At 43.2% G+C, this 23057-nt stretch overlaps 2 protein-coding genes across 7 annotated transcripts in view; both read left to right on the top strand.

Annotated features, from left to right (window-relative positions):
* aqr (aquarius intron-binding spliceosomal factor) overlaps positions 1–9607 on the top strand; it is a 45491-nt gene extending 35884 nt beyond the window's left edge. Inside the window, exons 33-36 of one of the 3 annotated variants that reach the window (XM_061082703.1) lie at positions 2218–2303; positions 6333–6507; positions 7842–7952; positions 9148–9607. In XM_061082703.1, the coding sequence (XP_060938686.1) occupies positions 2218–2303; positions 6333–6507; positions 7842–7952; positions 9148–9420 (645 nt within the window). In that variant the 3' untranslated portion in view covers positions 9421–9607. Of the gene's footprint in view, positions 1–2217; positions 2304–6332; positions 6508–7841; positions 7953–9141 lie in introns of all 3 variants that reach the window. The other 2 variants (XM_061082702.1, XM_061082701.1) reach the window with 2 other exon arrangements.
* A 13246-nt stretch (positions 9608–22853) lies between these two features.
* The window catches only part of LOC133016058 (actin, alpha cardiac muscle 1), a 3658-nt gene continuing 3454 nt past the window's right edge, over positions 22854–23057 (top strand). For all 4 annotated transcript variants that reach the window (XM_061083369.1, XM_061083368.1, XM_061083370.1 and 1 more), the window contains exon 1: positions 22854–22982. In XM_061083369.1, the coding sequence (XP_060939352.1) occupies positions 22854–22982 (129 nt within the window). The remainder of the gene's footprint in view (positions 22983–23057) is intronic.

The following is a 23057-nucleotide window of genomic DNA, read 5'->3' as shown; positions in this document are numbered from 1 at the left end:
AGAGGCGTTACATGTGTTGTTGCCTCTGAAATCCAGAGAAAAAAAAACTATGAAACACACGTGATGGAGTTGTGTCTTTAGTTAGTTTGAATTCACAGCAATGTTTGAGGAGAGATGAATTAGAAAACAGGAAGGACGTTCTGCATCCCTCCCTTTACTAATTCACATGGCTGAAAATGCGCACACACACACACACACACACACATACACACACACACACACAGCCCATCCCTTCTCTTCTCTGCAGAGCAGGAACTTTACTCACAGTAAACAAAGTTCCGCTGAGTGGCCTGAACGTGTTAGAATTAAATGTTGACATAGACGGGACACATGCCTTCTTGAAATCTCCCAGCATATCTTTTTTGACAGATATTAAATCCTGAGAGATGTCATCCCTGAGTCCCTGATAATACTGCAGAGTGACTTGTGTAAATACCACTGTGCAATGCAAAACGAAAAAATAGGGAAGATCCAGATTGATGAACATTAGCTGAGAGATAGTGTGTCGTGAAAATGATTCTCAACTTGCACGTGTGTGTTTGTGTGCTTCCTTGTATCCACAGACACGCATGTGCCACAATGACATGACCTCTGTAATTCACTCCCTGGAAGATTCCTCATAAATAACTAAACGCCATGCAAAATGCTACACCTTGGGGAGATTCTCTATCCGGGCTTCACTGCCACTGTCTGTGGGCTAACAATACCCCCCCCTTTCTCTGCAAGACAATCTGCACTGTCTCAGTTTAAACCATGCAGTTGTAGCGTAGTTCTGCAAAGTCTGCATATGCCACAAATGTGTGGACATGTGCATTGCATGTGTATCACGGCTGCTTGACTTCAACCTTTATCCTTTGACGTGCACATACAGCCCTCGACGCCTCGTGCTATTGTGAAAACCGACATATTGTTGCCTCTGGTGCTGCACCTGTTCTGCATAGCAACAGAGAGACCCAAATAAATATTGGTGTATTACCTCATTAGCCCCATTGTATTTCCTTTCACACATTCACGCACAATTTGCCTTCTTTTTTTTACCCAAAAATGGTTTTGGGAAGTGGTTCCGTTCAGCAAAGGGAGTTCCACGATGGCTGGAAGTTGTGAGAGCTAAAGGTCTGTGACTGTGACCACAGCATGTTTTATTTAGCTCGGGTTGGTTCATAGGTCGGATGCTGTTCTCCTGGGCTTGTGTGGCTTCTCGATGGTAGCTGACGTCCTATTGATCCACTCTAGCATATAGATCTTCAGAGGAAAGGCAACCTGTCTCTGCATGGCTTAGGGTTTCTCTGCCTGTAGCCTATATAACCTGACAGTAGTCTTTTCTGTACAATATCAAGGACTTGGAACTTGTTTTGTTTTTTTAACCTCTGTTCTCATGCAGTATGAGAAAGCCTCACAGATACTACTTTTTACTTTGATGCCAATGCCATAATAACTACGAGGATTCTCAAAGCGGGTTTTTCTGTTTCACATTCCTATTTCACATTTTTCTTGATCATGCTACCCAACAGTGAAACACGGGACTTTTTTATTACCATTCGACGGTCAAGAAGTCCTGTTACCAAGACCAGTTACCGGTTTTATTCTTGTGTCTCAGTGAGTGAATTCAGTTTTTACTGTTGCATCCCCTCTTCCAGGCTACATATCAAATTTCAAGTGCAGGTGCAGTATTTTCTCTGTATGTAAGGTGCGACAATGTCAAAGCACATCTCTGTTCTTCATGTACAGAAATAAGAACTCTTCCGAACAAGACAGGATTACCAGGGTTTAAAGGCGAATTGGCTGACACAAATTTCCTCTAGCTGTGAATGAAAGATTCCCACAGAGAGCCACTTCTCCTCCATTCTGTGTCTCTCTCTGAAATAAGCTCTGATCCAGTCATGCGGCGAGGCCCCCAGTACCGTTGCCCTGGGTCTCAGGGGCCCAGGTAAGAGGCTAGTGGCGTCGAATGCCCTTTAAGCCGTATTAGCCCTGCCGGCTGCCCGTGTGGCCCAAAGCGATAACGGTAATAACAAGACAACACAGGCACAGGTGCTCGTCGAAAAAGAAAATCAGTCTCGCTCATGTTTCTGAACATTTCGGCTAAATCCTTTCACCTTCCCTCAAACGCAAACACTCATTTATTTTTCGAAGTACACACTGCTGTAGCTTAGGTAGCACATCTGATGATATGTTTCTGTCCAACAATGAGTATTTTTTTTGTGTGTGTCCATGCAGGTGACTACGGTGGACAGGTTCCAGGGTCAGCAGAACGACTACATCATCCTCTCACTGGTCCGCACCAAAGCCGTGGGACACCTGAGGTAATTACTCCGATGCACGCCAGGCAGAAAAACGTACCTGACCCAGAATAGACACCATCAGCATCTTCTCCTCTGCAAACATACTTGTGTACTGAGATCTTCACTTTAGATACACATCCTCCAGGAATATGCCACATGCATAAATGCAGGCGCGTAACTCTCCCGAGACCGGCTGCTCTCAGGAGGCGCTCTCTCTTTTGTGATGTGTACCTACTGAACGCAGTTTGCTAAAAAAGACTAGAAACAATAACAGTCTTCCCTGTCTTGAACTATGTATGAGCTAAATTTGACGCAGGCACTCTAAAGGGGGCCTCAGGACAGGATCATGTCTGTGGAACTAACGCTACCTTTTGTCCCGGGCAAGAGGAAGCTATTGTGCTCTGATGATTGGGTTGAGAATATCGAACAAAGAGCTCCGTTCTGAACCGAGTCAAACCATATAACAGCGATTAAGATGCACGATTGTTAACCAAACTGCGGCAGTATTTTTGTCTTTCTCTCCACATCCCAAAGCTCGCCGCTTAACTGTACTCCCCTGCTGGCCTCTCTTCACAGTCTTCAACTCGCTTTTCCTTATCTCTCCTCTCTGCCGCCTCCTTCCTCATTTCCCTGAATTGATTTGTAGTGAAATGGCCTTTCACTCCTCAGCCGCCATGAGATCCCAATGAGCTCTTCACACTTAAATCGCCGCGTGTTTTAATACCAGACAATTGAGGCTGAACTGCTCCACGGCACTCCGAGCTCGCCTCGCCGGCCTCTGGCTGTGATGTACAGTAGCCGTGGTTGGAATTGCTCAGCTCACAGCTGAACCGCCAGCGCCTTCATCCGTCCTCACATTGGACAGTCTGCAAATTGGAGCCCCAGTGTGAATAATAACCCATTCCCTTTGTAGCTAGATTCACACACACAAACACACACACACGACCTGTGAACATGGTCCACTTTAACTGGCAAGAGAAAAACATTTAAGAACTAGATGAAGCAATAACTTGGTGTTCGCTGGGAATGAGAAGTGCAGCCGGCCCCAGAAAGTGGTCATTTATCTTGCCAGCAGAGCCTGCTCTCTTCTCAGCATCAGTCACTTGATCTTGTCTTACGCTGGATATTAAAGCCTTTTGCACATCGAAACGCATCCCTTTAACAATTTGCAGTTATTCAATGGAGTGGGATAGGACAGTGCTAGAACAGTTAGTTTCTCTTCACTTTGATGGGGATTATTTACCCAGGACATGCCCTGTGAACCTACTTCTGCATTCAGCTTCTAACTGTGAGTGATCTCCAGTGTTCCCAGGCTCCTCGAGAACACACACTTATCTGTCAAGGTTAGAACAGTTGTGGTTACAAAAGAATAACTGAACTTGAATTTGTTTAATTCGAAGCTAGCTGTTTTCTTTCTGAAAAGGGTTTTGATTAAAAGCTCTTTCGTCTTGTGTACGTACAAGCTGGGAAAAGAGCAGAACTTATTCTACAAAAATAATTTTGTGGCACATCTTAAAAATGGCTGTATTTTCACTTAGTAGCACAAGCCCCTTTGCTGCCTGTCCCTCCCCCATTATCTCTCCCCATTTCACACCTGCTGTCCACCTCTCTATCGATACAATACAGGTGAAAAATGCCCATAATAATATGTTTTAAAAGAAAGTCGTCCTCTTCAGGCAAACTGATGTTCCTGTGACCACAGTTGTTAAAATAAGTAGGAAGCTTAGACAACATGGGGACTGTATTCATCCTCAAGGGGCGTGGCCATGACAGGAAATCTGATTTCTTCCACCGGTGGGAAAAGAACTAAGGAAAATGTACCTCCAGTATCAAGGATATAAAAAAGTGTGTGACTGCACCAAACATTGGGCTCAGGAAGAAAGAGAAATATAAAAAAATTGTGACTGGAATTTGCTAAAATGCATGTTGACAAGCCCCAGTGCTCCTGGGAGATGCAGATGAAACTAAATTAAAGATTTTGTTTAGTCACATCAGCTCTATGTTCACACCTCACACCCTCGTTTTTTTTTTTTAATGGTTCACTTTGTAAAACAGCACATTTTTATGGCTTCTGCCCAACACTGCCTGTCTCAGTGTATTGTATGCAAATTTAATACACCCCCAGACTTTTGTCCCCAATTTTTTCAAACAAAGGTCGACCTGCCCAAGACTCGAGCATTGATTTTAATGTGTAGAACATGTACGCTTCCCCTTAAATAACAGAGCAACTGAAATACCTGAAGAATGTCTTTTTACGCAGTTTTTCATATTCATGCTTTAACTTAATATTCATTAATATCTTGGGGTTCTTGACTCTTCTGAATGGAAGTGGTTCAAAGAGCAGTGATTCATGGGATATTCTTGTGCTTTCCATTGTGTTTTTCACCTTTGGGGGTCACGCTGCTTCACCACTGACTTTTACCTCCTCCTCCTGCATCTCTCCTCGTGGCAATCTGTTGCCGTGACAACCACAGGGGACACAGCTGACCATATGATGAGCTGACCCCTCGCTTTGACAGGAGAGGCATTCCTGCTGATACACACAGGCACGCTCACATGTAGGAGCACACACTGTGACAAGGAGGCGCAGATCCAGACACGCTCTGACATGTACACACACTCGCATGTGGGGACACACACGCGCGCACACACACACACACACACACACACACACACAAATGGTACTCGTCCACTTTGCCCTGCCGTGTCACAGCACAGCCCAGGTGGGCGTTTCTCACTTCTGCCATGTCCACAGGCTACCATGCTTCGTGATTGGCTCATCTCCTCTAGAGCCGCGTGCTCATTGGTTCTAGGCTGTTGTAGTTTGTCTCCGTGGAAATGTTGTGCTTTGAAGTTTAGGTTTTTTTCTCCACCATGCAGTGTCTGCCGCTCCAAATGTGCAGCAGTTCTCACACAAATCTGTAGGTTGTACACGTTGACTCCGACAACGGGTTCCCATAATCCGTTCTTTTTTTCTCTCCCTTCTACATATTCATGGAAGTCATCATCCATATTGCCAGAATTAATCCTCTTAATCTCCTGAAGTGCAAGGGTGGACTTTTTTTGGCTGCATGTCAACGTGTGCACTGTACGTGTTAATGTTAGTGTATCTCTGCACGCGTGTGTCGAATTCTTCCCCTGCTTGAGTAAACCAAAGACTCTCCCCCCCTCAATGCTCTTTTATTTCCATGCTGTGTGGCCCTGCTTTTGTCTCCGTGTAGATTTATAGGCAATCTAAATGGTCATGTTTTTGCAAAGCTCCATTAGGTGGGCCACGCCAGCACCTAAAACACACACTATCAGGATTTATCACGTACTAAAACATTGACAGGTGCCTTGTTTTTCATCGGTCGTCTCAGTGAAACATGGATACGGCCTCTAGAAGCTCCCCAATACTGTCTCTCTTCCTGAATGTCCGTTGTTTGCAACTGTAAAGGCTCATTTATGCTCAATGTTAGATATGTATATGGAGATGGACGTCTTTTGAAAACATGCAGACGCGGAGGAATCAGACGAAACAGAGCCGTACCACCGGGAATATGAGGAAGACCTCAGGCATCTATACTTTGCATTCAGTGGCATTCCTCTACAGTGGGGCAGATAAACAACCACTTTGGATTTTACGTCGACTCCTCTGTCTCTAATCTGTTAATTCTGCTGGATGGCAAGAAACAGTCACCTCTCTGCCTCTCTCCTGCACCCCCCCCCCTCTCTCCCTCTCTTTGTCTGCTGTTGATCCCTGCCCTTTGCCTCCCATCTCTTTTATTTCTCTCTTAGCGTCTGTATTCCCCCCCCTCACCTATCGCTGCTTATCCCTCACTAAACCTCTCTCCTCCCACACTACATTGCCTTTTCCCTTTTCTTTACAATCTTCACTTGATTCCTCCACTTTCATCCTGTTATTCAGTTTTTGTTTTTCTACCCCCCCTACACATTTCTTCTCCTCTGACAATTTCACACGTTCCTCCCGCACCTCTGCCACTTCTCTTTGATGTCTCCCCCCCTTCTTCCGTGTCAAAACCAATTCTCAACTTTTTCTTTCCTCCACAGGGATGTGAGGCGTCTGGTGGTTGCCATGTCAAGAGCCCGACTGGGTCTGTACATCTTTGCACGAGTGTCCCTGTTCCAGAACTGCTTCGAGCTGACTCCTGCCTTCAACCAGCTCACCGCCCGACCTCTGCAGCTGCACATCCGACCGCACGAGTACTACAGCCAGGAACAGCCTGTACGTGAACACGCATGCATGCACACGCTAGTTTCTTGAAGGAAAATAATCTGATGAATTTCTGCAGGTTTGTAGATAAAAAAACCAAGCTTACTTCTAAAGCCAGGGGCCATTTCCATAAAACTGTTGCCCTCTCCAGCGTCTCCCCATGCTACTGCTGCCACAGACCCCTGACTCCATCTAATCCTGCCTCTATATTCTGAATGGCATCTTCATTCCTCTTGGTCCTCTCCGGTCCCAAGTCTTACTGCAGCTTTACCCGCAGGCCCTGGTCCGTTAACAGCATTCTGCACGGGCCATCTGCAGGCATGGGAAACACGGGCCCGGCTATAATTAAACCCCAAAGGTCAGAAAGCAAAACCACTCTCCCCAAATCCCGCCAGGGCCACTGGAAGACGACTGTTGTCTGGTCACTGTGTCTCGCTGACTGGCGTGTGTGGCAACAGGGGCGTCTAAAATACCCCACAGCCTGTGACACTTCCTCTGACTCTAGAGTGTTCATTCCCATGGGGGACAGCTGTTTTGGGCACACACATGTGGCCCCTGCTTAGCCCGTCTCTCCGGAGTCAGTAAACCCCCCGCTGCTTAACACGCAGATGCAAATCAGAAGTCAGATTTCGTCTGGTAACACTCGACCAGGACCGTCACAGGCTCCTTAGCGGCGCTGATTCAGGGGCAGTTCTAAAAAATAAAGGACAACACTGCTGCTTAATGCTCCATATGGATAAGTAGGTGTTTACGGCTCTATTAGGGAGAACAGGCGGTATAACATGATGTCTAATCACACTCAATCACTGAGGAGCACATTCACACAGTGAGGTCTTCACTGACGGTTTCACAGCAGTAAAATCACACACAGTTAACTTTTACATTACTGGAGCCATCCGCGCATTCAAATTGACACGATGCCCAAAGGGCCTCTGAGCATCACCCCTGTATCCAGGAGGTAACGGCCCAGTCGATTGAATATTCTGCTCACTTACCCCCCCCCCCCCCCCCCCAGTTTAGGCTGCAAGACTCCAGCTGCATACTGATATGATCAAATTACAAACTCTGCCTCCTCAAATCCTTCTGATAGTGTGTGTGAGAGCAGTGATAGCTGCAGGCAGCAAGTGAGACATTTGTTTTCAGATAACAAGCAGGTTGCAGCGAGCGAGTGAGTTCTAATGTCTCCGGCTCGTTTAGCCTCAGACCAGCAGTTTACCAGGTGGTAACAATTAGGAACAACTGCTGACGATACGGATATAAATCTTCATTATCGTCCTTTTCACAAAACATTGCGGATTCAACAAAGTCGGTCTCTCACTGATCGTGTTTTTCTTTCTTCCCCTCAGAGAGATGCTTCCGGACAGCCCGACCAAATTGTGAAGAACATGCCGGAGATGGCCAACCTGGCGTACAACATGTACATGCACATGATCCAGACCTCGCAGAAAAACAGACAGGTAAAACACATTTGACGTTTACAATAATGAAGAGTGTGAATCATTAAAAAACCTTCATGATAATATCAATTTTACTGCTATGAGACACCTGAAACTAGCTGCTCTATTGTGTACACACACACACACACGCTAACATCGTATTTGACCTCCTCTACTAGTCTTGTTTCATCGAGAAGAAGAACCATTAAAACCGCTCACACTCTTCTCCCTGGTCGCCATTTTTTTTCAACCATTACAATTTAATGCAGCAGCATAACTGGGTCAGTTGTAAGAGAACAGTCGGAGAATTAACAGACCACTGGCAGAGCACAACAAGTGTGTAGCAGTGTGTAGCTTGAATGACTTTAAACTGTATATATGGTGACACATTATTGTCTTTTGAGTTCACTTAAAGAGGATTAAAGCATGATGGAGGGAGACAGGCAAAATAAAACGACCATCAAGGGAGAGAGACCCATTTGGCTCTGATGGTCTCTAAAGTACATTAACCTCGACGTGGAGCGAAGGCTCACACGATATCATGTTTGCACTCATTGATCGTCGTAGACAAAGAAGTTACGATAACAATATTATCACAATATCTAGAGAAAGTCTGTTAATTTCATCTTTAACCTTTTATCTCATTTCTGGCAAATGAATTATGCTAAAAATCTGCAAATTATGAATAACTAGCAGGGTCGTGGAGATAGAGGATGAATGAAAAAGATTTACAGTATTATATTAATGTATTAAAATATACATATAATTTAGAAACTAGGAAAACTTGACATGGTAAAGTTTCACGTCTGCATCGCTTGCATACACACACACGCACGCACAGTACTCCTACATTCACACACAGACACACACACACAACCTTCTGACTGCCTTATGAGTGTAGGTGCCCCGCTGATACAGAACCGGGGCAGAGGAGATCATACGCAGACAGAACACATCACTTCCTTAGCGCCAGAGCGCCTCCCTAACTTTCACAGAGAGAAGGAGAGAGAATTGCTCAGCAGAAGATTTACACAATATCAATAATGAATTTTTGTTATTATCATCAATACTATTTTATAACATACTGCTATAGGGATATTTTGACACTCCTAATCCCAGCAGAGCACAACTAGATTAGATTTGTTGTTCCACCATAAAAAAAATCAAAATGGCCTAATTTCACATTTTGCACATGTTCCTCTCCCTCCAGCAGCAGCAGCAGCAGCAGCAGACGATGGCTCTGCCTCCAAAACAAACCAAGCCGGACGCTGTGATGGAGGAAGCAGCAACAGCAGCAGTAGCACCAAGCTCCACGGAGCCGCAGGAAGAAACCCCCATGGAGCAGGAGACCCCAGAAGCAAAAGAAACCGAGGACACAGGCGCGAAGGAGGAGGTCGAAGATACAAAGATCCACGCGAAGATGCCGGAGCATCCTGGAAGAGACAGCGACAGCGATGAAGAGGAGAACAAGGAGGAGCAGGAGCAGTAGAGGGTCTTCAGATGGGACTACTGCCTGATTGAGGGCCTCAGTTATTTAGGGGACCAGGGAGTGTCCCTTAAGAAAAACATCTGTGTGGAGTCAGTGATTCTGTATTTTAGATCCTGATGATAATGTTTCATTTTCTACAACATTTGATTTTGTCGTACTTTTGTATTAAAAAAAACCCAGAAACCCATCGTTGTCTGTGACATGTTTTAGTGTCCGTGCGCCCACCCGAGTGTGTAATGCTCTTAGAGAGACTCTTTATCTATAGATCTCTCCCACACGCACATGCCGACAGACAGTGTCAAAATCTCCGTCATGATACTTCTATCCATTCATCTGTTTCCCTCCTCTGCTTTAAGCACAACTCAAAGCTGATTGTCTCGGCCTATACCAGCTACACAAGCTGCGACTAAGCTGCAATTGTAGGTCAGTGGCTTCACCCGGGGGCCAGTGTGCATGCTGGGGGATTTCGTCTTGCCCTCTGGATGTACACACTCACTCAACCAGCGCGCTGCCAATCCTCTGCCATTCATAACTTTGCATGGAGCGGTGGCAGCAGATCTCTTATCATCTGGGTCAAACTCGAGCGGATGAGCCGTTCGAAAGTCAGGTTCCAACCGGGATGGGGACGAGGTAATTTAAATACAAGTCCACCTTAGACAAATGGAGAGGTTAAAACAGTCCACAGCCCTGCAGCGGAAAACACAGACTGGAAATTCATTCATTATCATGCACCAGGGGTTGATTGTTACATCATACCTCAGGCGAGCCGAGCGAACAGGTCAGCCGCACAGCTGCTCTCGCCCGGGCCGGTCTACAGACCTGATGGAGGAGCATGTGTTGATGGATACGCAGAGACACATTTGCTGCCTTCAGTCGAGTCCGGAGTCGTGTAATCTCTTTTTATTTTTTATCTTGTGAGAGCCGTGGCTCACGCGAGTATTTTGGAGTAGTAGGCTCTGTTTCTGTTGGCTGAGGAAAGGATTAGAACGAGAGAGGTTAGATAAGGGGAGATAATCTCCGTCAGCTGAGGCTGCCTGTATGAATTACTCACCAAAGGTTTGGCAGAGATCCCACAAGACTGGGACCGAGGGAACCGCATCACCTGACTCCTGAAAATATGTCGTAATTTCTACTCTCACAATAAACCCATAAATGCAGCAAGAACACAAACACACGTGATTTTCCAACCAAATGTAGGTCTCTAAAAAAAAACAAAAAAAACATGACACCAGGCAGACGTTTCCTCGAGTCACATGAATGTTTGCATTGTGTAATATCCTCCCCCCCCGGCTTAAAAACCTCCCAGTCACTAACTTTTAGTGTTTTCTTCCACCGCTGGGCTCTTGGGGAATTCAGCTGCCTTTTGGACCTTGTTATGGCAAATTAGAGCTAACTGGTTGGAAGTGCTCACACACACACACACACACACACACACACACACACACACACACACACACACACACACGCACAGCATCTGTGGAAAGTCTCACACAGGATCTTGGACACTGGGAAAAAAGAAGGTCCAAACGAGAAGGAGACCGGGAGCCGTCTCACTCCAGATCCTTTTTCTCCCTGCTGAAGGTGAACATGTCTTTTATTCTCATACGACAGGTATTCATTAGGTTATGAGTTACTTTGCTCACTTCTAACTTTTGCAATGGGTGGAAACCTCACAGGCACTGACAGCATGCAGGATAACTAACTGTAGAGATTATAACTTACTGTTTTCTGTGTGCAAAATAATAACCACGTTAAAAATGTATTTTGCTGCAGATACCAGAGTTTGTTTTTTTTGTATTTAAAGCTGTCTTCTCTAAAAAACGGTATTCTGGTTCTCAGTCATTAAAAGAAGGGAACTGGAAGAATGTGTCATGTGAGGAGAAAATGCAGAAGTCAAGAGTGTGGTTTTAACTCTTGTGTAATGTTATTCTGCTCTTAGTATAATTGTGGTTTAGTGGTCGCCATGTTTTTTTCTTTTTTAAGGGCGTTTCCCCTAATCCACACTCGTGTTGGATGTGTAATTTATTGTCCAATCCTATGAGACAGTTGTGTCACAACAGGAAATTAAACTTACACACGAGTCCGGGCAGTACAGAGCCCGCAGGCGAGCGAGGATGTGACCATTGAATCTGTGTGACAGCGCACAACACGTTCACACTCCTTAAAAAACCATCAGCTGCACAATCTACAACTTCAAGGCTGAGCCTCGGGGCAGATTTTTCCTTGCAGGATTTTTAACTAACTTAATATTGCATTTCTTGGAAATCTCAAATTTCTCCTGCAGCAGAAGCCTCCACATCCTCTGTGTTTGCCACTAAACTTTGCATAAATCATCGTGTAGTGAGGATTCACACATTGCATAGATTCCAATTAGCAGTTTTGCACGGCAGAAAATACAACAGGCTTTTTTTCAAATGCTCAAAATAGCAGCGCGTCATCCTCCCGGCCGCCGTTCGTTATCAGCGTCAATACAGGAAGTAATGCTCATTACTATGCATGATCTCTGCTGATCTGCTATTAGTGGGTGACTCAGGTGCCACCGCCGGGCCTCGGCGCCGGGTAAGTGGGCGGCCCCGGTGGTTATTGCTTGAGGTTGCCAGCTTATCATGCTTTGTCAAGGCCACTGCCTATAATCCCGACAAGTACATGCAGATCATCAACAGGGCACATTTCAATCTGATAATCTCTCATCATCGCTGAGGAGGCGCGGCCGCTCGCAGGAACTCTCTCGCTCTCGTGCAGTTGTCGTCACTGACACTTTGTCATCCACGATCCAACATGGGCCTTCGCCAGATCTCCTGCTCCAACTCAGCTCCAACTCTGTTTTCTGTATGAACAGGTTGGGGCGGGACCGTTTGGCCAAAACCTGTATCGAGATAAAACATTTTCATATCGGTCAATCTCAACATATATTGTGACAAATGTTTATTTTAAGTTTAAAGTTGGATTGAGTGAAGGTTTCTGGTTTTTAACCTCGTCTTCATGGGCAGAGAATAGCAAACGGAAAAAAAATCGACCTACTAATGCCATAAACATCTGTATAATAATAATAATATAATATTCAATATTAATAAAACATTGAATAAAGTGGCGACCAGCACTTTGTAGCCGTGAGTGAGGGCGGGGCAGGATGTCTTCAGTCTGTGGACCGAGTTGAACATGTCTTCTTCTACGTCCTCTGATAAACTACGACCTGCAGCCAATAATATCTGTCCCACTTGATTATTATTATTTCATTCTACATTCATAGAATCACTTCGTCTTTTGCAAGTTGTCTTCAAAGTAAAAGCTCAACATTGGTTTAGTTGTACTTCTGCTTTAATCAGAGCTTTAATTTGGACAGGTAATGATTGACTATAAAAATCTTCATTGCAGGTAAACCAGGTAGGATGAACGCAAAGTTTTCCAACTTCACTCTGCAAAATAGACTGTTAATAAACAGCTCTGCACACAATGTCCAGCTCGTAAACAATACAAAAGTCGCATTATATTGTAGAACTGTTTGAGGACAGCTCAGTAATGACAAGGAATATTTCTAAAGGAGGTTTATTGTGCAATTATTTGTGTTTTCTTGTATTATTGCACAGCCCCAAGACGAATATCTAATTTACTCAAGCAGAAGCTGTTCACGGTTATATTCATCAACTGGTCCATTCCTCTTTCTCTCCCAGTCTAGCATGGCCTCCTGTGGGTCCTGTTTCTGGTCCATCGTCTGGCTTGTGGTCCTGCTGGTCCTCGGCTGGCCCCTCAGCATCGCCCTGGGGGGGCTCTATGGCCTCGTCAGCCCGCTCACCACCTGCCTCGGCCTCGACCGCTTCTCCGACCTGCTCCTGGAGGGGGCCAACCTGGGCCGGACCTGTGCCAATAACATGAGGCACGGAAAGCCTTTGTGTTGAGACCCGGAAACAAGACGACACAAAAGGGTCAAAGACGAGATCGGTGCTTTTCTACAGAGAAAATCCTTCATTTTAGGGGAGAACTGTTGATGTTTTGTGTTTTTTGACATCCTGAGATGATCTGCGCTCAGTACAGGGGAAAAATCTAACAGGCATTTAATGTGACAAAAAGGTCTGGAAGGTCTGGAAGGTGCATTCCCCTTTGTTCAGTTAACATGTAATTAACCCTGGATTTCATATTTGTATGGGTTTGTCAGGAAGGAGAAAGGCTTTGTGTTCCTCGTCTGTGTTTGCTGCTTCATTCATGATGACCCTGCACGGGGGAGATAGGAATGAAAACGTCAATTCGACAATAGGAATGCTTAGACTTGTAAATGAAGTGTATGGAAACTTATAATACGATTAAAACTGCTTTGAACTTGCCCTCTGTGTTTGTTGACTGGTCTATTGTATCCAGTGTGAGGTGGGTAAACCACGTTTGGGAAATTCTGAGGTGAAAATAAATAAAGAGAGATATGTAGAGTCACAGAAATGGAAGGATTTTAAAGTTTTATTTGATCAGTTTGTTTGCTCACTTATTTGTGTTTTCAGGGTTGGGAGGGGAAGGGGGGGGGGGGCTTATCCCAATATGAGTCAGACGGAGAGGCAGGGAGACGGTTCCAAAATAAAATGAAAGAACTGACAGTCCTTAACCTTCCACATGCATATATCATCTTTTGTTAATGTGAAATTATAAAACAGTTTCCAGTTCTGTTAATCATCACATCTGTGGCCGGTTAACGGAAACTCATTCAAACTGTTTGACATTTGCCAAGACTGAATTCAGATTCATTGCCTGAGTTGAGGTCGAAAATCAAATTACTTTATATTTTAACAGTGGATATAGTTGATTACTTGGGTCTATTGATTCACATAAAATTACACATTTTTCTCTATTAATATTAAGCACGAATTGGGGAGAGACAGTGAGGAAGATGTGCAGCAAAGTGTCGGGTCGGATCCAAACCTGCAGCCGCTGCACATCGAGATTTATTATATTGTTTATATTGCGTGTGCTAGTAAATTACTGTATAATAGTTACATATGGAATAATCATGGATGTTATGCATAAGACCAACTTAAGGCCTTGATAAATATGTTTGTGATGAGGCACAGTTGTACATGCATGGTGCAATTGTATGAACATTTGGAAAATTCAACATTTAGTACATGAAATTCAAAGGGACAATTATTGATTTTCATTATCTATTACACTTTTGTGCTTGGGTGAATGATGAGAAGTCATTCCTGGGAAGACATTTGTTAACGACCTGTCCTTTAATTGGTAAATCAGAGGAGCAGATTCAGGACAGAAGTCAGCTGGAGCAAAAAGAAATGCACACATTGAATTTAGATGATCTTAGATGAGTTCCCCTAAGAAGCTTCACTATAATTAATGTATAACCTAATGCTGACATGCTTTTACTTGATGGAAAACACCCGGAGATGTTCAGACAACAAGCTGAGAACCACACGGACCAAAGTGGAATAAACAGACTCAGAAAAGAGGTTTTATCAGCAGATTTGACAGCTCCTCAGAAAAAAAGCGTTAAAGTAAAGTAATAACTCAGTGGCTGAGAGTGGGAGAGCTGCTAACTCCGGCCGGCAGATCGCAAACAAAAAACAGATTGTCAGCATCTCTCGCGAAAAACGTGTAAATCCTGTAGCTGGTGTGTGAAGTGTCCGACCCGGGGGCTCAGAGACACTCGTTTTTCTCTCATTGTTTCTAGCGATGAGGGTCTGTGAAGTCGTCTGAGCAAAGTCGACAACTGGCCACGGGCTGAAAAAGTAAACTTGTCATTAAAGTTTGTTTTTTAAGGTTCAAGGTTGAGGACTCTTTTTCAACCCACATAGACTGGGTGCTTTGAAATCCAACATCTTATGCAGAGAAAAGCTCTGAAGAAGTGAGATCCAGTGGTTCAAAGCAGTGGACGGGTGCCCTGAAGTTTTGACGTTATGGGTTCATGCCTGAGTAAGTTATTGAATTTTGAAAGACAACACCCAGAGGAACGGGAGAAAGAAAGAGCTTCGGATAAGGAGAACCGGCTGTGAAGGCTACTGAGGAGAATTCATCTGAGACATGTGGGGTTCGGGGCTAATGTGCCTTTTGTGCTTTTAGGGCTATTTTAAGTTCCACTTTTACATTAACACTGTTGTAAATGCATAAAGTCAAGAGTTCACTGCACAGTGGCCGGTTTGTACGAATCCTAAAAGCTCTCCATGCACGACAAGAAGAGCGAACTCAGACAAATTATACTTTGGATGGAAATGGTCTGAAATGTGTGTTTAAATCTCCAAGTCCTAATAATGATGGATGAATGGAAGGAGATGATGTCAAGTAAAAAGCCAATGACTATAATATATAATATAAACAATCAGTTTAAACACCAACAGGATCAGGTGAAAAATGCATTGTCACTATGTTGTTTTGGATCCAAAGGACTGTGATGATACATAGAAACAAAGCTCCAAGTTATAACGGCTACAGTAGCTACATTTATAAAAGTCTTATTATCATGTAGCCTGTATGAAATGTAATTGTTTTGTGCATTGCTTCAAATTTCTATTTGTTTCTTGTATAGTAAATTCAATTAGTTTTTTCTTTACAGAATTAAGTCAAGGTGCAAAGCTTATTTTCAAACAATGTCATCAAAAAGATGATTTTTGTTTTTCTAGTATCGGCTTTTTTGTCATTTTGCAGTAACTGGTTTAGTGTCTGTCGAGGAAATGTGTCTCGAGATTTGAAATAATGAGTAGTAGTGAAAACAGTAGTAAGACATTGATCATTGGAATTTTCCATTACATGTCTTTAAGTCGAGTGGTGTCAGAGGTGGAGTGGAACATTTCCCTTTAGTCACAGTAAACGGCAGCGACTGCCGTGACTCAGCACTTAACAGATGTGATCACCTGTAAGCAGGTAAGAGCCATTAAGGAATTGAGTATTTATATCTTAGTTATTATTTTAAACCTCCTCACTACATTTCAGAAATAAACATTCTGATTATTTTCCATACAAAACATGCAGATCAAATATTTGACATTTACTTTTCCTCCTCAGCGTTTTTATCCTAAGTTTACATTAAATTTGTTTCTGTGTCTAGACAGAATATTTCCGCAAATTCTCGTTTCAAAATACAGACGTTCTTTTCCAGGATGTTTGAAATGTTCCGATTGCACAGTGAAATAATATTTCTATGATTCTGTTCTATTAAACTACACATTACCTCAAATCACCCTGATTTGAATGCATGCGTGATAATAATCCTATAATATATAGAACACAATCACAGGTTCCTGCATATGACAACTTATTCTTCTGTAAAACTAGGTCTTAGTACTTGCATGCTTTCACACAAGTAAGAGTTTTGATGTGTTGCCTGTAATAGTATTATTCATGATCTGCATACTTGTCTTAGCACTCCAGATGTTTGTCTATCGGCAAAACTTTTCAAAAAGTTGAAATAACTTTGTGGCATTTCAGATTTAGTTCTGATATCTAAGACTGAATCTGGCTTGAAAGCCAAAACTTCACAGTAAGTTCACAGGCCTCCTTCGGCTGAAAAGTCCAACTGAAGCCCTGAAAACTGTAAAACATGAAACGTGACGGTTAAAAAGAAATTCCCGGGGGTTAAATTAGGTCACAGGGAGACGCAATACAGCAGCAACTGTCAAGACCAATTGGTTTACTAGTGAGCTACTTAATGGGGCCAACAAGTACAAATACTTTCAGCGATACTTTATTGATCCCTGAGGGGAAAATTCTCTTTTTGAGGCAGATTTAGCAGAAACCCTTTAGTCAACAGCGTGGATGCATATTGCAACATATTGGAATTACTGATGCGTTATTGCCACGGATATGTTATTAATTAATTTCGAATGAATGCGAGAAAGCAAAAGCCTGTAGCTGAAATTCGTCAGGTGCTTCGGGAGCTTTCCTATCAGCCGTGAGTGACACTGTGCAATTTTCAGCAACCACCGAAATAGCTGGGGATTGAAGAATTAGGGAGCCCTGGCAAAGACTTATACTGGAATACTTATGCTGAGCAGCCTACCTAGAAATCTGGGTAGCTGTCTATTTTCTAGCTTATTCAAATTGGATTCATGAATATTTCATTCTCAATCCAAAGCAGGTTTTCGTTTTTTTTACCCCCCTCACTACTGACTGATGCAAACACCGACAAAAACCTCACTCACTCTTTTTATTGCAGATATAAATCTCAGACAAATTCCCCTTTTGGAAAAAAATGAGGTGGCCAGTGCCCAAATGTGTAAAGCAACATTTATGATCATATGGGAGCTCGTCAGATTGTTTGTTTTTTTGTCTGCTCCCAAACATCCTGAGGCAAGAAGCCAGAATTTGAATTCAACTTTCTCAGTTTTTCCCCCCTCAGCAGGCTAAAGGCTAAAAAAGAGAGAGACAGAGGGAGAAAGAGAGAGAGAGGGCGAGAGAGAGAGAGAGAGCGAAAGCTGGTGAATTCTTCAGCGGGGTCGGAAACTGGTGATGGAAAGAAAGCCTGCTCCTACTGGCTGCAAGCAGACCTGGGGGGTTCAGACAGTGAGAAACAGAGGGGGGAGGAGATTAGGCCTCCCCACTCAATTAACCACATACTGCTCTGTAATTTCACCCTCACACGCACAAACACGCACACACACACACACAAGGTGAAGTGGAAACACTGGTAAAAGGCTTTGGGAGGAAATCTCGGTCCGCCAGGCGTCGGAGTCAAACACTTCTCCCGTCCACGAGAGGAAGAGCTTTTCCCGGCGTCCACTTTCCTAATGAGGGTTTTTAATGAGGAAGTTTGTTTTCGTTTGAGCTTCATTGGGTTGGAAGTTGGAGAATTTAGTTTCAGTTACAGTTCGATGAGGGAAATGTTGGGTTTCCAGTACACTGAGGTCACGTCCTCTGGGTTTTAGCAGTGGGTCCAGACCATTATCATATAAAGCATTGGGATTGTACATCGATATTTGTCCCTGTATGAGCCCGTGCTTGGTAATAACAAGTATACAAATAAACAAATATAATGTAGTGAGAAGATTGATGGAAGTACCTGATCAAAGAAAAACTGATCAAGCCTAGATATCTCACCATTATACTACTTTATACTTTTTAAAAATACTTCTTTTACAGACGTATTTCAGTCAAAATGTCAAATAAATCACAGAATGTATTCCTTTATAGACATGGATTATCTTTTAAATCAGCATTTAGAAATTCTTCTTGGAAATATAACGTTTACAAACAAAAAAAAAACAATATAAGGTAATTTTGGTTTGTAAAAGGTTAGTTTAATAAGATAGATTCAAACATTTGCTTTAAAGCTAAAACGATAAGCCAATCAATTGATCTGTGCATCAAATGAATAATCAACAAACTAAATAATCAAAAAGTTCTCAGATGTAGGATTTTACAGTTATAATCTTTCATTAAATGATCAATTCATTCTCTCTGTATTCTGACTGTATACAACAGAAGGCTGCCTGGTACTTATAATTGGTATTTTCCACCATTTAAAAAATATTTCCACACCACAAAACTGATAAAATTATGAATTAACTCATGAAATGTTAACTCCTCTTTCTGATAAACACTCTGGTATGAATTCATAATATATCGGATACATTTCGGTTCCATCTTTGATCATTTGCTGTGATTAAAATATTAATGCTGTTGCAGTTTGTTTTGATTAATTTCATCATGTTGCTGTCGGATGAAAAACACAAACTTTAACTTTTTGACCTGCACCGCTTCATGAATCTCTAAACACTCCTCCCCCCTGTCAGAGTCAGAACCTGTTTTCTTAGCGTCTTGTTCATCTTCGTGGATTCAAACTGTGCATTGTGGGGAATGTGAGACCTCCAGTGTGTCAGTAATGATGAACGAGCATATGTTTGTGGAAAAGCTGCAGCCGGAGAGATGAGGACCCGAGCTCCGTTTCTCCTCGGAGGTAGAGAGGTAGACGACTTTAACATAAGACAACAGCTTGTCAGTATTCCGAGCATGGGCCAGGAAGAGGACACCCAATTGTCACGGAGCAATATGTCCCATGTCTTCTCCCTGCTGTGACCTTTAAACGGCCCCGGACGCTCAACGCGGATAAATGCGGCATGTTGCAAAGAACAAAGTGCTTTCAGACCATTTGTATTGAGCGAGCTTTTGATGAACAGCTCAAATGCTACGATCCAGCAGAGGAACATTCCTGTATATGTGCACATTATTGATTTAGGCACAAAACCTTGCCTGCGCCAGGCAAACGACTTCCCCTCAGGGTTCTTTAAAGGGTTTCTACTCTGTTTATGATGTGGAATTCCCGTGGAAAATCAATATGTTTTTTGTTCTGGACAGTTTGGTCCTTATTATCTCATCGCTGCTGCTGAGTAATGAGGCCGAGCTCCTGAGGGATCGCGAGCAGGAGGAGAATGATCGTGCCACAACGATTTAATCTCAGCAGCAACAGCTACAGTGAAAGTCACACTGCAGGACTTTGAGCAGTCCCCAAGTGTCTCTGTGTCTAATCCCGGCTCGGGCACCAGCTCTGGGAGTGAGTGAAACACATATTTTAAACTCTTAACAATATTATCTTAAACATCCTGAGCCCTTCGCCTAACAGTGATGGCTCCTGAGCACACTGTGAAGACAGGACAATCACCGAAATGAGGAATTTGACACTTGGGCACAATCTCCTTTCCCTCTTGGACTGGTTATTCCTGCTCTCCGCTGACAGACCTCTCTGAACTCGGCCATTAGACGTGGGCATTGCTTGAATACTGGGGCAAGCGGATGTTTAAAGCAGACCACAGCCTCCCATTCATTACATAAGACCAAAACAAAGAGTCACACAGTGAAGGGTTATGGCTCGGGGTCGGGTGACAGCAGCATATGATTCATGGCTGGCTGTGCCCTTTTGTCTTGTCCTCCTTGTGGTGGGACCATCCACTGCTCTTAGCCAATGTTATTTTACAGCCTTCAGAGCTCGCTCTCCTTCTGTCGCCAGCAAACCGGCAATGTCATGTCCCATGTCTACTTCTTCCCTCAGCGCAGGAGTAAAGACAGAATATGGCACATGTCACAACAAGAGATGTTCCTTTGTTACTCTTTGTTTGGATGTCGGGAACAATAAATTACATCAGTATGGCTTTTGATTTACCTGTAAAGGTTTCTTACACGAAGAAATACATTACCTGGACTTTAACTACAGATAAAAAGATAATCATTAATCCGGTGGCGGGTGTTTAAGGGATGAGTTTGTGTTGAGGACGAGAAATATGCAGAGGAGAATAATTCACTGCTAATATACTTAGGTCAAAGTATTTCCCTCTGTTTTTGAGTCTGTTTGGTGGCTCCTTGTTTAACGTTTCCTCTGAAGGCACTAGAAATATGTTTTAATAAACTGTTTATCTCTTTTCTATTAAGATTTCTGTCTGACTGGTCAATAAGAGAGTAAAATATGCAAAAGAAAAGCCGAGGGAGTATGAATTTTAATTAATTTCAAATATTTTCACTTGCAGACACAGCATGTTACACGGTCACCGCATCAATAACTTCAAAGGAGCTCATTATAATAATGAAAACCCATTGATTTTATGTAAATCAAATATGTGGATGCATCAGCAAACATATGATCTCATTGGCCATATGGTGAGTCTGGCAACATGCTGTCCTTTGTGAATGTACGTGCAGGATTTGCCTGAAATCTAACGAGACACTTACACAGAACTAAAAAAGGGAGTGTTTGGTCTGCGGCAGCGGCTTCAGTCTGTCTTCACTGAGACGAATCTGAAACGTAAAGTAAAACAGCTGCTGCCACCAGCTGTGGAACAAGAGTGGTTTGTTCATTTGGTGCTGCACAGCTCCGTGTGTCCTGCCAGGCTCATGTGATGAAGGATACTTCAAGAGATATGGACACAAAACTTTTCATCAAACAAATCTGAAGATGTATTCATTTCACAGGTCTTCAAACCAATGTTTGTCGTCGTGGTTTGGATCCAAAACAACAGTAGAAGATGTTTTTGTGAACCAAGAAATATACGTGTCTCTTTCTGTTTTAAATCCAGTGACTCCTCTGATTGTGTCCTTCGACCATCCCTCCGTTTGCCTTTGTTTAAACCTTTGTTATTCTTCTGGCATTCGACGTATGTCCTTTTGTTGGTATCATTCCGAACAGTTGGCCTTGACCGGTGACAGCAGTGTTTCTCAGTCCTTGTGATCTATCGGCAGGCTGATGATCAAAAGGAAGCCTGTTGTTGTGCCCTCTCTGCTCCGTACATGGGCTGCAGGCACAGATGTCCACACGGGAGTTCCCTCTCCTTGTCCTGCCATTCATGGACTGGCTGTCCGGGGCAATGGGCTACCAAATATGGAGAAGGGGGGGTTGCACTGCTCGGACCCGTCTCGATGACACTCGCACGGGTATAAATTGGCCGGTCGTGACATTTGGGCACCCCCGGTTTCCAAACTCACGATCCGGTGCCTGGTGCTGATCTGGTGAGTAATCTCCTGTGCACACACCGACAAACAAAAGGCAGAGCAGTGGATTTATCACAAGAGGGAATGGATGCAGGATTTAAACACTTATGACAGAGACTTCCATCTTTGACTAACAGCAAATCATCATCTAACTGAAACGGATCATCTCACTGCATCTGCCTCTGCTCCATCATCACCTTGTGTGGATTACTGCTTCTGTGAGAGATGTTAACTTTCACATCACTAACACCGGTGATCCAGCAAAGACTATGTGAAATACTAACACTATTTTATAACATGTGTTTATATGATTCATAATGTGTGATTAATAATGTGTATTTTATATGTCTTGTAGTTTGTTTTCTCAGTTTTGAACCGTTGTGTCCTTTAGCTTCGGTCAAAAGCTCTTTGTTGTATTGTAACTGTTATTTATATGAGAATAAATCATTATTAACCACGACTAACCACAATTTACTTGGTTAAGATTGTTCACGACCATGTGTGTGTGTTGTTTATTGTGATTCTCTATGAAGAGAAGATCAAATTAATAATCAACAAACTAAATAATCAAAAAGTTCTCAAATGTAGAATTTTGCGGTTGTTATCTATCATTAAATTATAAATTCATTCTCTCTGCATTTTGACTGTATACGACAGAAGGCTGCCCAATACTTATAATGGGTATTTTCCACCATTTAAAAAATATTTCCACACCACAAAACGGATAAAATGATGAATTAACATTAAATGTTAACTCCTATCTTCGTTCAAAAGCCCTTTGTTTTATTGTAACTGTTATTTATATGAGAATAAATCATTATTAACCACGACTAACCAAGATTTACTTGGTTTAGATTGTTCACGACCATGTGTGTGTGTTGTTTATTGTGATTCTCTATGAAGAAAAGACAATATTTCCAATCACCAAATTCAAATAAACAGGGAATTTCATGATTGGACCCAAAGATATAAAAGTGACACGGTGTGCATGTGTGTGTGTGTGGGTGTGTTTGTGTTGCAGATCTGACACCATGTGTGACGACGAAGAAACAACCGCCCTGGTGTGTGATAACGGCTCCGGCCTGGTGAAGGCTGGGTTCGCAGGCGATGACGCACCTCGCGCCGTGTTTCCTTCCATCGTGGGTCGACCCCGTCACCAGGTGAATTAGGCAAACTATTCATAAACTAAACAAGAAGTATTGAAAGGACGAGTGTAACCCCAAAGAAAAGATCAC

This window comes from Limanda limanda, chromosome 12 (genome assembly GCF_963576545.1).
Source record: "Limanda limanda chromosome 12, fLimLim1.1, whole genome shotgun sequence".
Lineage (NCBI taxonomy): Eukaryota > Metazoa > Chordata > Actinopteri > Pleuronectiformes > Pleuronectidae > Limanda > Limanda limanda.
This window is presented reverse-complemented; position numbering and strand designations above follow the sequence as displayed.